General features: G+C 42.0%; 1 protein-coding gene across 3 annotated transcripts in view; it reads left to right on the plus strand.

Annotated features, from left to right (window-relative positions):
• Positions 1-13,769, plus strand: part of LOC138624866 (protein kinase C-binding protein NELL1-like) — a 247,844-nt gene that overhangs the window by 185,817 nt on the left and 48,258 nt on the right. For all 3 annotated transcript variants that reach the window (XM_069705430.1, XM_069705431.1, XM_069705429.1), the window contains one exon: positions 5,440-5,562. In XM_069705430.1, the coding sequence (XP_069561531.1) occupies positions 5,440-5,562 (123 nt within the window). The remainder of the gene's footprint in view (positions 1-5,439; positions 5,563-13,769) is intronic.

Consider the following 13,769-nt stretch of genomic DNA (forward strand, 5'->3'; position numbering starts at 1 on the left):
TCCTGTTAAAAGGTTGAGTTTTTCTTTTTTTTTTTCCTGTGTAGAAGGTTGTTTTTTTCCCCCTCCTTGCTGAATTGTTGAAATGTTGGGTGCCTCTGTATAATCTTGTAAAGTTCTGTTGTAAGGACTTTTATGTGGTAACCGCCTTGAAATAACATGTTTCGTGATTTAAGATTCAAGAGTGCTAACATGTAAGCGCACTATTTGTGAGTGTGCTGAGGGAAGTCTTGTCTTTTGGAATACAGCAATTGCGAAGGTCTTGCAGGATACAGCATTTATACAGAACTGGTATGTGGGCTAGTGTGTAAATGCGACAGGAATAATACATGTGCTCCTTGCAGTGAGCAGCCAAAGCGAGTGTAAGGTCAGGAAAAACAACAGTTGAACTGCCGTTTGAACTCATCACAGCACGGCCATAAAAGTAATGCCCCTAAGTGTGTTTTAGGATTTTATTGCTTATTTGGCTGCTTTGGTTTGGCGGCTTTTCACTTGTTATCCATCAATTTGTTCACTGCATCTGTCGGCTTGCGCTGCTCTGTAATTTCAAATTGGCCAGCGGACATGAAACAGCATTAATAAAGCAGCTGTGTCCGTCAGTGTTTTGATTGTGTTGCTCCTCCGCCCCCGCCAACCCCAAAATCAGCTCACAGCTATTAGCACACTGAATGTTTAATCATGTAACTCTTCCTCTATTACTCTACCATTTATGTAGCCTATGTATGTGTTTTTTTTTTTGTTGTTGTTGTTTTTTTTTATCCCTTCAGATAAACTCTTACCCCACCCCACCAGCACTGTTAACATTCACCTAAACTTCATAGTTCAACATGGGGAGGAAATCCTTGTGAAGGGAAAAGCTAAATAATTTCTCCTTGTTACTTCGGGGCTTCGTGAGCACCACTCATTAATTAAGGGGAATGCATTAGTCATGACTCCCACCAAAGCTTTTGCATATTAATAAGGAGTGTGTTTCAGTGAGTGTGTACCTTGTGTGTGTGCAGGCAGCCTCGGGCCAGGTCCTGACTGCCACTTAAAGACACAGTTCGTGGTTTGATATAAATATTTAAAAAAAAGGATACCTCAGCAATGCAGCTGTGTTGTAACTCCCCTGCGCAGCATCATTAAAGATTGCTCTTTAATGTGTTGTTTATAATCATCTAATTTCATATTAAAGTCTAATTGAAGATGCATTAAATGCGGCTTAATCACTGATGAGCTCAGCAGCGAGACTTGAATCAATAAACATGTTGCCAAAAAGTCAATCTCATATTTATGAACCACAGCGATCCAAAAATATAATTTCATGTTGGTATGATTATGTTCTTTTTAACAATATAACAATAACATTTTCCTCCTCTTTAATCGCACATCGATGCTGAAGCAGCCTTGTGGTAGCCACAAGTCGACTCCAAAACAATCTCATCGGGAGCTTTCGTGTTGATTTCAGTGTGTTTAACACGCTGCAGCCGGCTGATGCAGTTCTGAACTAAAGAAACGAGAGCCGATAGAAATCAGTCAGTCACTCACTTACTATTAATGACATGATAAACTCTCAATCACACATTTATGAATCTCAATTATTCCGTTTTGTAGAGCTGTATTTAACATGACTGTCCGTCATCGCTAGAGAAACGATAGAGATAGAATATAGAATTTTTTCATGGGAAGTGTTGGGAAACGTCACAGTAAAAAAAAAAAAAAAACTCATGGATGGCGGCTGAATTCCATTTAGCTGCTTCAGTTTCCTCCTCCTGTCTGGCCGGGACACTAAATAGAACATGTTTAATGTTATTAGTGACAATTGTGCCCCAAATCCAAATATCGGTTGTAAAAAAGAATATTTTGAGAAAACAGTAGCGTCCGTGCTTTCAATTTTGTAATGCAATGTGGAACTTTTGAGGAAATTCACTTAAACTCAAAAATTCTGTACGTGGTATGTGAAAAATATTGCGCAATTTGGGGGAGCTCTACAAATTCTACAAATTCTGTGTTTACAACATTTTTGAAAAAAGTTCAGCAAAAGAAGTTGGACATCTGACTTGTAGCAGCAGACTGGTGGGCACCAGGTTCAACAAGTGGTGTGTGGCAAATGTATTCCATATAATTATGGGCTTACGTATTGTAATCGTATTGACACAACAAACCTGAAAATATTTGATTTGATTTCTCAAAGTAGAATCACTCAAGTGGATTCCAGCAATGACCCAGTTTCACAAACAAACAAAACAATAAATAAATAAATCAAATGAAATATTTGTGCAAACTATTAATCCATTTTTCATATATTTGATATATTTTTCAATATGTTCAATCACACAACTCTCACTATGAAACGTGTTGCACTGCTATGATTCACTGTAAATCAAAGTTACTACCAAAACTTTTCCAAGCTGCCTTTCAGGCCGCAGGCGTTGAGTATTTTATACACAAAACAAACATTTCTATTGGAAAATTCCGCCCAACACTCCCCAAGGTGTTCAGCAGTTACAGCCAACAAGCAAACTCTGAGTAAAGGCCAGTGCGTTTAGCAAGCCTCAGGCAAACAAAGCTAAATTTTTTGCTTTATAGCTACATGTGAACATTCTTGACTTGCTGTACAATGCCGGAGCAGTGAAATAGAATTAGTGTCTCTTAGTGGCGGTTACTCATGCATCGCCCGCAGTATTAAACCCACCTCCTTTTCCCTCTGGCTTGTAGCTAACAGCAAACATAGAAAAGTCAAGAGAGGGCAGTTCATGCTACCCAGCAGAACATAAAAGACCGACCCCGAGACTGCACCGCACAAACAGCACCAGTGTACCACCAGATTAGTAGTAAGTCAGCATTTCACAATTCAAACCAAACCGGCTATATTTTCTTACTGCTGACCTTGCACTATTTTCTATAATAAAACAGTCTCTCTTTTTTCATGGCCATAGAATGTAACCAGTCTATTGAGGACCATGCAACTTTTATATTCAAGGATAAAGAGAGAAATGACGAAATGGCACTTGCAAGGCTTTGGCACGACAGCACTACTACTCTCTGTCATCAACTACAGAGAACACAAAGGATGTGAAGCTCTTTTCGGCAGTGTGACGGGATTAGCTTTCTTCCCTGCGGCCATCTGTTGCCAAATACTTTCAAACATTGAGAACATGTATTCATTGTGTCCATATTAATTATGTTACATTGCTTTTGATGTGTTACAATAACTGGATAGGAAAGGTCATAGTTCTACCCGGTATCACTGAAGCGTGAAATAGACACGCCCGTCCACGACAGAAAAAAATGTGAGATGGCTACGCTTTGGGCTGTCTACACGTTTTGTAAGCTTGAAACACACACGCACGTAGATGTGACGTGACGTGGGATCACGTGACCAAAGTCCCGCAACAGAGGATTTCAGACCAAGTACAAATATTAAGGTATTTGGTATTAAGGGGCAGGTGGGTTGGCTTAGTGGCCTTAGTCGCAGGACACGATACAATTAGGTTAGAATTCAGGAGGTGACAACATTTTTCTTGAGTTGTTTTCTGTTTCCTAACCCCAATCAACCACGTTGTTGTTCCAAACCCCAAAGCTACATTTTCTTGTAAATCACCTGGCTAAAGCATGCGGTAGATTTCATTTGCCACAGGAAAACGTGTAATTTTCACACATAGGCAGCAGCAACCGTAGCCTTCTCACGTTTTGCCGCGATGCCAGGTTGCATATCTTGTATACTGTACTAAAAAAAAAAAAGAAAAGAGAACACGAGATAGCTCTATCATATGGGATGTGGCCACATCTTACTTTAACCGTACTGCATTCTTTTCTTCACTTTCTGATATAAGCTGAAGTAGTGGACATTCATCTGGTCTCATTAGTTGGATAAAGAGCACTGATCACATTGAGCAGGTTTGCAGTAGAGCTGTCTCTGGTCTTGCTGAAAAGGTAAAGATAATTGAGAATTTAAACAAAAAAATTTTTTATCTCTTCTGGCATTTGAAACTTGTAGGAGAAACTACTAAGCAGCCCATGCTGACCCATCAGTTACCTCGCATGTTCTCCCCTGCCATAGTCTCATACTTTTCAGTCGCCTCTTGGAGTCAATATTTAGCCATTTATTGAGATTACATTGGGCCACCAGGAACATTTTAAGCATTATTTTCCATTAGTAGATGCAGTGGCGCTGGCAGGATCATATTTCATAGCATGCACAAGAATTACCTGCCCGCTTATAGTCCAACTGGAGCAACGGAGTTCCCTCAAGCACACATGTAATGATACCAACAGTATAACCCAGTCTTGAGATTTTTGGAGCCCATGATAGATTTCAGAACAGGTCCTTTTGCACACTGGCTGTTTGGGATATATATACCGCCTTTCCACCTTGTGCACTTCTGGTTTTGAGTCACAGCCTATTTTAGGTAGGCTGTCTTAGTATACTAATGCTCCAAAACTGAATGTGTTTTTAAGAAAAAAAAATATATGTCTATCTTTCCCTGACACCTATTTCATATGTTTTGCTACTTTTTCAAGTTACTAAGGAAGAAGGCGTGCTGGGAAATGGTAGTTTCTTTGTCCAATGTCCTTCCTCCCCGACATCCTCGTGTGTGGGGGTTGCATTTGGGGCGAAGGCAGGAACTCGTGGCAATCACGATGCCGCCGCGCTGCAGCACATACATCTCACGCAGCGAGCGAGGAAGAGAGATTGATTCATTCAACACCACCATAAAATTCTGATTAGCCTATTTGAGTCATAATGTGAGTGAGTGAGGCAGCCCAAAAATATGACAGGATCTGCTGTTGTTACAATTTTATTTAAAAGAATGGAGGTTAAAAAAAAAAGAAAGAAAGAAATCCTACCCTAGTGTGTTCAAGATTACGGCTGCCAGTACCACTGAGTAGATTCTCTGGAATTAGCGGTCTGAAAGCTTCCAGAAGTTGTCTACATCATAATGCGAACGTTAAGAGTCGATATATGTTTTTAATGTTGCGTATCACCAGTTCCCAGTTTCCCAGCCAACATCATTAGGCTAATTGATGTTTATGTTGAGCAATCAGTCCGCACACCTGGCACGTATCAGCTGTTGCTCCTTATTCCTCGAGCGCTGATGGTGGCTTTAAAGTGAAACTAGGCTTGAAAGAGCAAACACTTCTGTTGCGTCTTTTTTTTTTCTGTTGATGGAAGTAAAGCTCAGCTACGCCCCTCATATTCTCAGCCAACTAGCTGGTTAGACTGTCCTCTCGTAGTGGAGTTTCCGTGGCCTCGCAGCTCCAAAATAAAATGACCTCTCCATCTGTCACACTACAAAAACACACACACACACACACACACACACACACACACACACACACACACACACACACACACACACACACACACACACACACACACACACACACACACACACACACACACTCGATTCTGACTGCATAGTTCCTCTCTCTCTCTCTCTCTCTCTCTTTCTCCCACAGAGCATGACGAGTGCGCCAGTGGCCAAAATTTGTGTGATGAGAACGCCATCTGCACCAACACCATCAGAGGACACCTGTGTACCTGCAAGCCGGGCTACGTGGGCAACGGCACCATCTGCAGAGGTAAGTTTCCCGCTGCCCACCTGGAACAGCCTGGAACACCTGAACCTTTTTTTCCCCGACGAGCAGCTCGTCCTCTGCGCCGTAACAACACGGTTCGCCTGGTTCACTCTTCCTTCACGTCACCTGACCGGGCAGCAGCTGCCACGGAGATGATGAAAATTGATTCCGGACCAGTTTGAACCTGTTTTTTTTTTTGTTTGTTTTTTTTGCACGTGTGTGCCTGCTCCTCCTCCTCTCTGCTCGCCCTGCTCCCCGTTGACCCGTCGCCCCGCCTGGGCGTATCGCCTGGTCGGCTCTACAGCATCGTGCAGATGGAAGGTGGAATTGAGGAATGGTTTTGTGCAGTGTGGGTAGACTTTATAGTATTCTTAGTACACTGCAGACAGATCTTCAGAAAATAAAAACAGGAATTAAAAGTGCCTCAAATAAAATCAAATGTATGAATTCTGTGGCCATGGCTGCAACCAAAGCTGTTTAAATTTAAAATTCTACATATTATCCATTCTTGCAATGTGAAGTTTTATATATATATATATATATATATAAAAACAAAAAGAAAATCAACCATTCTCTTTGAAACAAACAAAAACAAAAACAGGACCGCAAAGGTATAAATGACTGAAAAGTCACTGGGACAGAAGTGAGCTGAACAGTCGTTTTGAGACCAAGTACAAAGGAAATCTTTTGGCAGTATTCGGAGATAGAAAGGGTGGCTTGGTGGCATTAGTCGCATACTGGCATGCAGGTTTGAATCCAGGAAGTGACAACATTTTTCTTGAGTTGTTTTTTGTTTCCAAACCCTAACCACGTTCTTTCTCCCAACCCCGACCAAGTGTTTTTGCTAAAAGTTTCATTTTTGTGCACTACAGAAAAACGTGCAACTTTCACGCCTAGACAGCGCAAAACGTGGCTATCTCACGTTTTGCTTTAATGGACCCGCGTGCCTGTTTCATCCGTTGCTGTGATACTGGGTTGTTTATTTGAATGAGTATATTCCGAGATGGCTATATAGCTGATCACAGGCCCTCTGAAATCCTCTGTGTTCGTGCCAGTGCGCTATGTAACTTCCAGTTTTTGACGCGTTCTTGTGTTTCCACTCAGCTATGCACAGTATGAAATACATTTAACTGCATATTGGCACGGCCTCACTGGGATCCCTGTCGCGGGTTCAGGGCAGATAAAGGAGGACAGTCGATAACGGTTTATGTAGGGTCCTTGTAGAGTCTAAGGAGACTCATTAGAGGGTTGGCAGCTCCTCCAAGCCAGAGGAGCGTCACAGCTCCAAGGTCCCTGATGTACAGCAAACATCGGCATCATCAGTGCTTCAGTAACAGGAGCGTCATCCAGGGTCTCCTGTCCACCTGAGGATTAGCAGTCATGTGTACACCGGAGCCGGTGAGTCAAAGAGAGAGAAAGTATTCTCTACATTTCAACATGTGAACAATCAGGAAATCTCCTGAGATACGGCACCTTTTTTTTTGATAAGAGACACCTGACCACACAGGCAGAGAAACACGCCACAGGCTCAGATGTCATAGGTATTAAGGTGTATTCTGACAGCCTGTTATGTGGGTATTCCACACTTTCGGTAAAATATTATATATTTATATTCTGCCTCTCTGTTGAGCAACCAGCAATGTGCAAAACAATCAGGATTGCATTTTTAAGTGCAATTTACAATACATTTGTCTGAGAACATGAGCTTTGTATTGTAACATATTGAGAATTGAGAAGGTCAATCATTGAGTTTTAGTAATGAAAATGACTTGCTCAAATTTGGTCAGCAGATTTGATACTGATGTGAAAACTATACCTTTTCAGATATTTATTCTCCAAGAGAGAATATATTCTGATCATAAAACACTCTGCATAGACATTTTGCTAATTTAAAGAGTATAATTAGTAAACCTGTCACTTAAACGAGAAAATAATTATCGGATAAATTAACCAGGCATCTTTCCAAGCAGCCACTGCCATGATTAAGTAAGCAAACTACAGAATCAGTATGTGGCCTTTCTCATGTTAAGTGTTTAATTTGTAAACAAAGAGATCCCATGAGCTTAAGGAGCTCTTTCATGTAATTTCCATGACTTTGAGCATATGCTTGGCTGCTGTCCAAGACTTGAGAATATATCATTAAGCTTAATTAGGGTTTGATTTTGCAACTTACTTAAACATGATCACAAATAAACTTCCAGCAAAATATATAGCATCATCATCAGTTACTATGAAGCAGGAAGCACAACCAGATGAGACACCTGCAGTTCGCAAGGCTGCAATCTCCGTGAAAACCTTATTTGACTTGAATGTTTTAGATTATTTTTTTTAATAATCTGATTTCACAGAGGTCAAAATTAGAACACGCCCTATTTTGACCCTCTTGCCATGTTCCAGCATGATTTCTCACTCATTAAGTCGTGTTCTGCATCTGCGCTGCTGCTCATCACCGTGTAAAACTAATAATGCTGTAATTAGAAGGACAGGACAGAGGAAGGAATGTCAGTCGTACTAATGATTAGTGAGGGAAAGTGTGTCTCATGCTGCTGCAGGTGGACGTCTGTGTGCGTGTGCGTGTTCATGTGTGTGCGTGTGCGTTTGCGTGTGCGTGCGTGATGGAGAACGAGAGGGGGGAAAGTGATGAAAAACAAAACAAAAGCAAAAGCAAGAGAGCTAAGCAGAAGGCAAACGCAACCACAGAGGCAGAAAATAACAGCGGCGATAAAAAGAAATACGTAGGTGTCACCCCCCGCTACCCATCTGTAAAACAGGCATTAGGATGGGCAGCAGGTAGGATGCAGGTCTAGGGAGAGATCAATGTAATTTGCAAAGTGCCTTCCACACAGTTTCAGCCTCTGGATGGTCTCCGGGCTCATGCTACACGCGCACACACACACACACACACACACACACACACACACACACACACACACACACACGAGAAAAGTATACAAATTACACTGCAGCGGCGCTACCGTCACATTTTTCATTTTAGAAGTCATTGTCAATGTGCAAATTATAGAAGAGAGAGGTGGAACTCTCAAACAATGTTTAGAATATGAATTATGGAATATAAAGGCATTGGAAGTACTTAACATGGCGGAGAGATTTTGTTTGTGGTGGAATTTGAAATGCACTTTAAGGTAAAAAAAAGACACAATAATTACATGAGAGGACCCCACATTTATTTTTCAACATGTTATTGCAACGATGGACTTCATTCTGCAGTTATAACAGCATGTACTTCTTATGAAGGTTTTTTTTTCTCAAGATTTTGAAACCCAGCGGTGAGGATTTACTCCCATTTCAGTTGCAGGAGCATCGGTAAGTTTGGAATTCAAGCCTAAATATGAAAAGAAAAATGAGCCCTTCGTCTGGTGTAGCTAATGTATGTTCAGCCAGGATTGAGCGCCGCTCGCGACATTGTCCATCTCACTGATGATATTTGTCAGAAGCAGGTAGGGCAAAAATACTTCTTAATAAAGTCATGAAAACTTCCCGCATCCTACCTATCCGTGTGCCGGCCAATTAGTATTATGTGAGCGTGGAGTTGGAGGAATCCGTCTCTATTTTCCCCTCCTCCTGAGATCTCATTACTGTGTGATGGCGACAGTGTTGGCCAATCGACCTGTGCCTCCCATCTCATTCCCCTCATACATCACCACTGCCCTCTCGGGAATAAGGGAATTAGTCTGAGTGTGACTGCAGCTCCTCAGCCTGTTCCTGCTAATGTTAATAAGGCAACAAAAAAAAAAAAAAAAAAGTGTGTTTAGCCCGCCTTGAGAAATGAGTCCATAGCAGTCGGGGCAAAGCTTGGGCTTCAGAGGCAAAAAAGTATGATTAACTTATGTGTTAAAAGCTGAACAGGTAACAAGTGTCCCTGTGTGACAATGTTTTATTTCCTGTGAAAGCAAACGGTCAAATTCCACGACTACACTTTGGAACTCGTGGTTACGACGTAGGAAATCGTGTGCACCGTTTGCCTGCTGATTAAGCGCTGAAACTGTAAAAACACAGTTGCTAGGCGGCGACAAGATGGACGGCGTCTAGAAGCCGCAGAGGGTAACAATTTAGCTAGCTAACGGTGAGATAACATAATGCAGGAAATGCAAAGGCACGGAGGGTAAAGATGAGGCCGATGGGAAGATCAGCGAACACGTCACAACTCGTGAACTCGACGTCGTGAATACCACAGGAGGGCGCCGTTATGGACTCTTCTCGTGTACACGGTAAATACGAGCACATTTGAACGCAGCATCTGTCCTCTGATCGATCTCATTCTTGAATCTCAGGGGAGATTTTTTTTGTGATAAGGTATAGACTTTTTGTTCCCTCTTCAGTTTGCCTGAACACCTTCTTTTCCACGTAGTGAGTCCCTACATTTTCTTGAATGCTTTCAATCGACAGTGCGACATTGGACTTGGGATATTTAGGTGCGATTTAAAGGTCCCACGTTTTACACTTTTCCAGTGTTTTATTTGCAGCCCTGATATAAAGATACGTTTGTGGTTTAAAGCACTAAAAGCCGTTTCAACATAGTTTTACATCCCCTCTTTTAAGCTTCTTTCTGGAGCTCTTCCAAGAACAAGTGTCTTTATCTTTAAGGCACATTGATGTCGCTGACTCCTTTCTGATTGACGCGCGGCCAGGCCAGCCACGGGTTCCCTGTGATCTTGTAGCTTTCTTACCTCAGCGATGGAATGACCGCTGCGTGTTTTCTTTCACGTGAAAGTGGACCGTGCAGAGGGCGGACACGTGACATGGGCCATGAGTTTGTGACAAACGGCGCAGTTGCCGGATACGAGCTGTGATCATTGAACATGTTGATACTTTCACAGTATTTACGTAGCACGTACACCTGCTTTCTAATCTCCCCCCAAAAAAGAAACAGAAAATCTGAATTTATACAATATGGGATGTTGAAATGGAGGAACCCATGCACAGCTGTGGAGCGAGACTTTAGTATTCAACATGACTGAAAAGATATCATTAGTATTTACATTACATTGTGGTCTGAGGGTCGCCTGATTCGTCTCTGCTTATTCTGCCGTCTTACTTTCCCGCCCTGATGGCGGCTCTAGAATCACGCTCATATTCGTTGATACTGAGGGACTGACTTAAGAACCGTCATCTGGAGATTGTTGTAAGGATAAGATCGTCGCACTTAAATAATGTTTGATTAGACGTTGTTGCTCAAGAATAGCAGGATGCAGATCTTCTCATAGCAGGTGAAGAATTTCTAGTTGCGTTCAGAAGTCTCTCTATTTGACACGTAGTATAGGATCAGCTGGTCATGGGGATTATTATGGAAGACAAAAAATAACTCGATATGACAACTTGTCGGATCCGTTGTGTCTCTTTCTGTGAGGTATTAAGTCACTGAAACATCTTTTACGGATGTAATAAACATTTTGTTCCGGGTTTTTTTCCTGTTAAATGGGAGTTTTTCCTTCCCTCTGCTGGAGGTTTTTCTCCCTTAAAGGATTTTTTTTTTCCCCTCGTAGCTTACGTGGGAATTGTTGAATTGTTGGGTTCCTTTTTATAATGTTGTGAAGTTCTGTTGTAAGGACTTTACTTTGTTAAGTGCCTTGAAATAACCTGTGTTTTGATTCGGTGCTATATAAATAAAATTCAACTGAATTTGATTGATCCAGGAAAATGTGGAAAACAAAACCTGGATTGTTCTTATTATCATTTTGCATTGTGTAAATGCACAATGCAAAATGATAATAAGAACAGTACAGGTTTGATATGCATATGACTCCTGCTAAGGTCATGATATTGATTCAGCGCTCTTGTCTTCTCCACCTTCCCCCTTCTCATCGACACGTGCTCCACTTTGAGATATCCAGTAGTCACCTGTAAGGATTTGATTTGTTGGAGACCAGCGGATTACAAACCAGGATGAACCCATTCGATTTCCCCCGATAGGCCTCCTGTAACGGATGTGTAATGTGGCTTCGGCGTGACCCTCATCGGGGTGATTCCTCACCTCTCTCCTGGCTGGATCTTTTTCCTCGGTGATCTCAGGGGGAGCTCGGCGAGGGCCGGACACATTCGCCCACAATCAGTCAGCCTGCCACAGCCGACCTACTTCTGCTCTCTCGTTGACAGGGTGGTGATCATACCTCACATCTCGTTTCTATTACAGGAGAGTAATCACACCTAATATTGTTGCTACATTGTTAACGACACAGTAGATTTGCCCGCTGCTGGTATTATGCAAAGAGACACAATAGATGGAGAAGCAACTGCTGTTACTGCTCAGCTCCTCTGCAGCCTAGGTTCAGAAAACCACAATAGCAACGCAGATCAAGAATTTAAAATGATCGCGCTCAACACATTTTCTTATCAAAAATTGAACACAAAACTACACTGTAAAAGGACCGGTGAGTGCTTTAGCCAATCACATAGGTTAAAAATGAACTCTATACCCAGGGGTGTAGTGATACACACATTGAGACCCGGTTACAAGTCAATAGCGTATGTACTGTATCTATTGTTTTAATTTGATAAAGTAAAAAATTGGGAGAATTTTGTCGTCTTCAGCGGTCGTTTTAGATTATTGATCTCAAGTGTGACTGTCCGACTTCGCTCACAAAGCGATCCTGCAAATGTTTCACAATAAAAGCCTTTTTTTTTCTTTTTTTTTAAAGAAATGAGGGGTTTCTGTCTAATAAAACGCTACAGGGATTTTCATTTGAAATAATAGAGGAAGTGTCGACTTTGTATTACCGCGTAGTGCAGTAACTTTGACAGCGTATCGTAGCAAGTCTTCAGGTTGACATCGCGAATCAATAAATACATCGCACATGTAATTAGGACAAATTTGACCGTTGAATTTGGTTTTATTGGCTCTCCTGGATGATACGCTTAAAACATGTCAATGAATTTCAAGCGGATCGAGACATTTTATTACCTCACTTGAAGAAGAAAAAGGGCCCCTGTCCCCTGTCCGTACCTGAACATTACCTGGCCCCCATCAGGCCTGCAGCTGCCCCCCATTCGTGCCACATGTATCTGGGATGATTGCAAGGGCACATAAAAGAAGGCCTCTATCTCAACAGCTTATTTTACCGCAATTGATCGGCTGTACTGACTGGAAGTGAAAAGAAATGAGGGGTTAAGACTCCCCTCTACCTTTACTTACTCTTACTTACCTTCACGCCCCCAACCCCTCCTTTTGTACTGCAGTTCTCTGGTGGGGGGGCTGGCGGGGTGGCACAATAAATGGGCCACAATAGTTCAATCGGAGCACAACACTAGATTATGGATCAGCATTGTTTCCACTGCCTTGCCTAATGATCAGCAGCGTATTGCTGAGGCCTTTTGTCGGCGGCAGAATGAGTGCGCTAATCTTGTTAATGGTCTGTTTCATTCTCTAGGACTGGTTTGTATAGACAAAAGGGGCTTTAAATAGAGAGGATTTGAGTAGTGAGTCTAAACAGCGTCGCAGAGGACAAAGGCATTGACTCGTGCTTTTCTCATTTCGCTATCGGAGCTAATCGCGGAGGAACATGTTGCGACCAGCCAACGGCGAGCAGTGAAACCTAATGTATTCTGGGAGATAGTGGGGAGGGGATGGGGGAGGAAGAGTGGGAGGGCAATCGAGCCTTCATTTTCTCTACAAGTCGTGGGCATTTAATTTTCTGTTTACATAATTATTGCTCCCCTTCATCCCTTTTTTGATGGGAACAACACATTTAGTGGTTTTGCTGCTGTGTAGTTTTTCGTGCCGGAGGGTGTAGTGTTTTACAACATTTAATTGGGTGAGAACCAAAGTATCTGAAGCTATGATTAATTGCAAATGTGGGGAGAAAAAAAAAATGTACCAAGGAAGAAAAAAAACAAAAAAACTACTTGTTTTTGAAGCCTTGTAGCAATTATCATTTGACGCAATTATTTTTAGTCTGTGCCCCACTGTTAGATGTAGCTGCTCTGCAGCAAAAGGAAAAATAATCTCTTGCGTTCAGTTCTATCAGATCCACTCTCGTAATGTAATTTAATGCAACGCGTAGAAATCCGGCGTGCTGTCCTCATTCTATCAACTCTGTGGTGGGTTTTTGTCTTCAATCAGTCTTGTGCCAGTGATACTCTGCGGTATTAAATCCATGAAAAGAAGTACTGTTTGTTTTAACACGGGGATGTTTGTCAGTGATGCAGAACGGTACAGACAGGATGGATAACCCATAGAAAGGCAACCGCAATCT

Source organism: Brachyistius frenatus, unplaced genomic scaffold (assembly GCF_029030835.1).
Source record: "Brachyistius frenatus isolate BFR_SWC_R1_liver_20210118 unplaced genomic scaffold, ASM2903083v1 Contig_56, whole genome shotgun sequence".
Classification (NCBI taxonomy): Eukaryota; Metazoa; Chordata; class Actinopteri; family Embiotocidae; genus Brachyistius; species Brachyistius frenatus.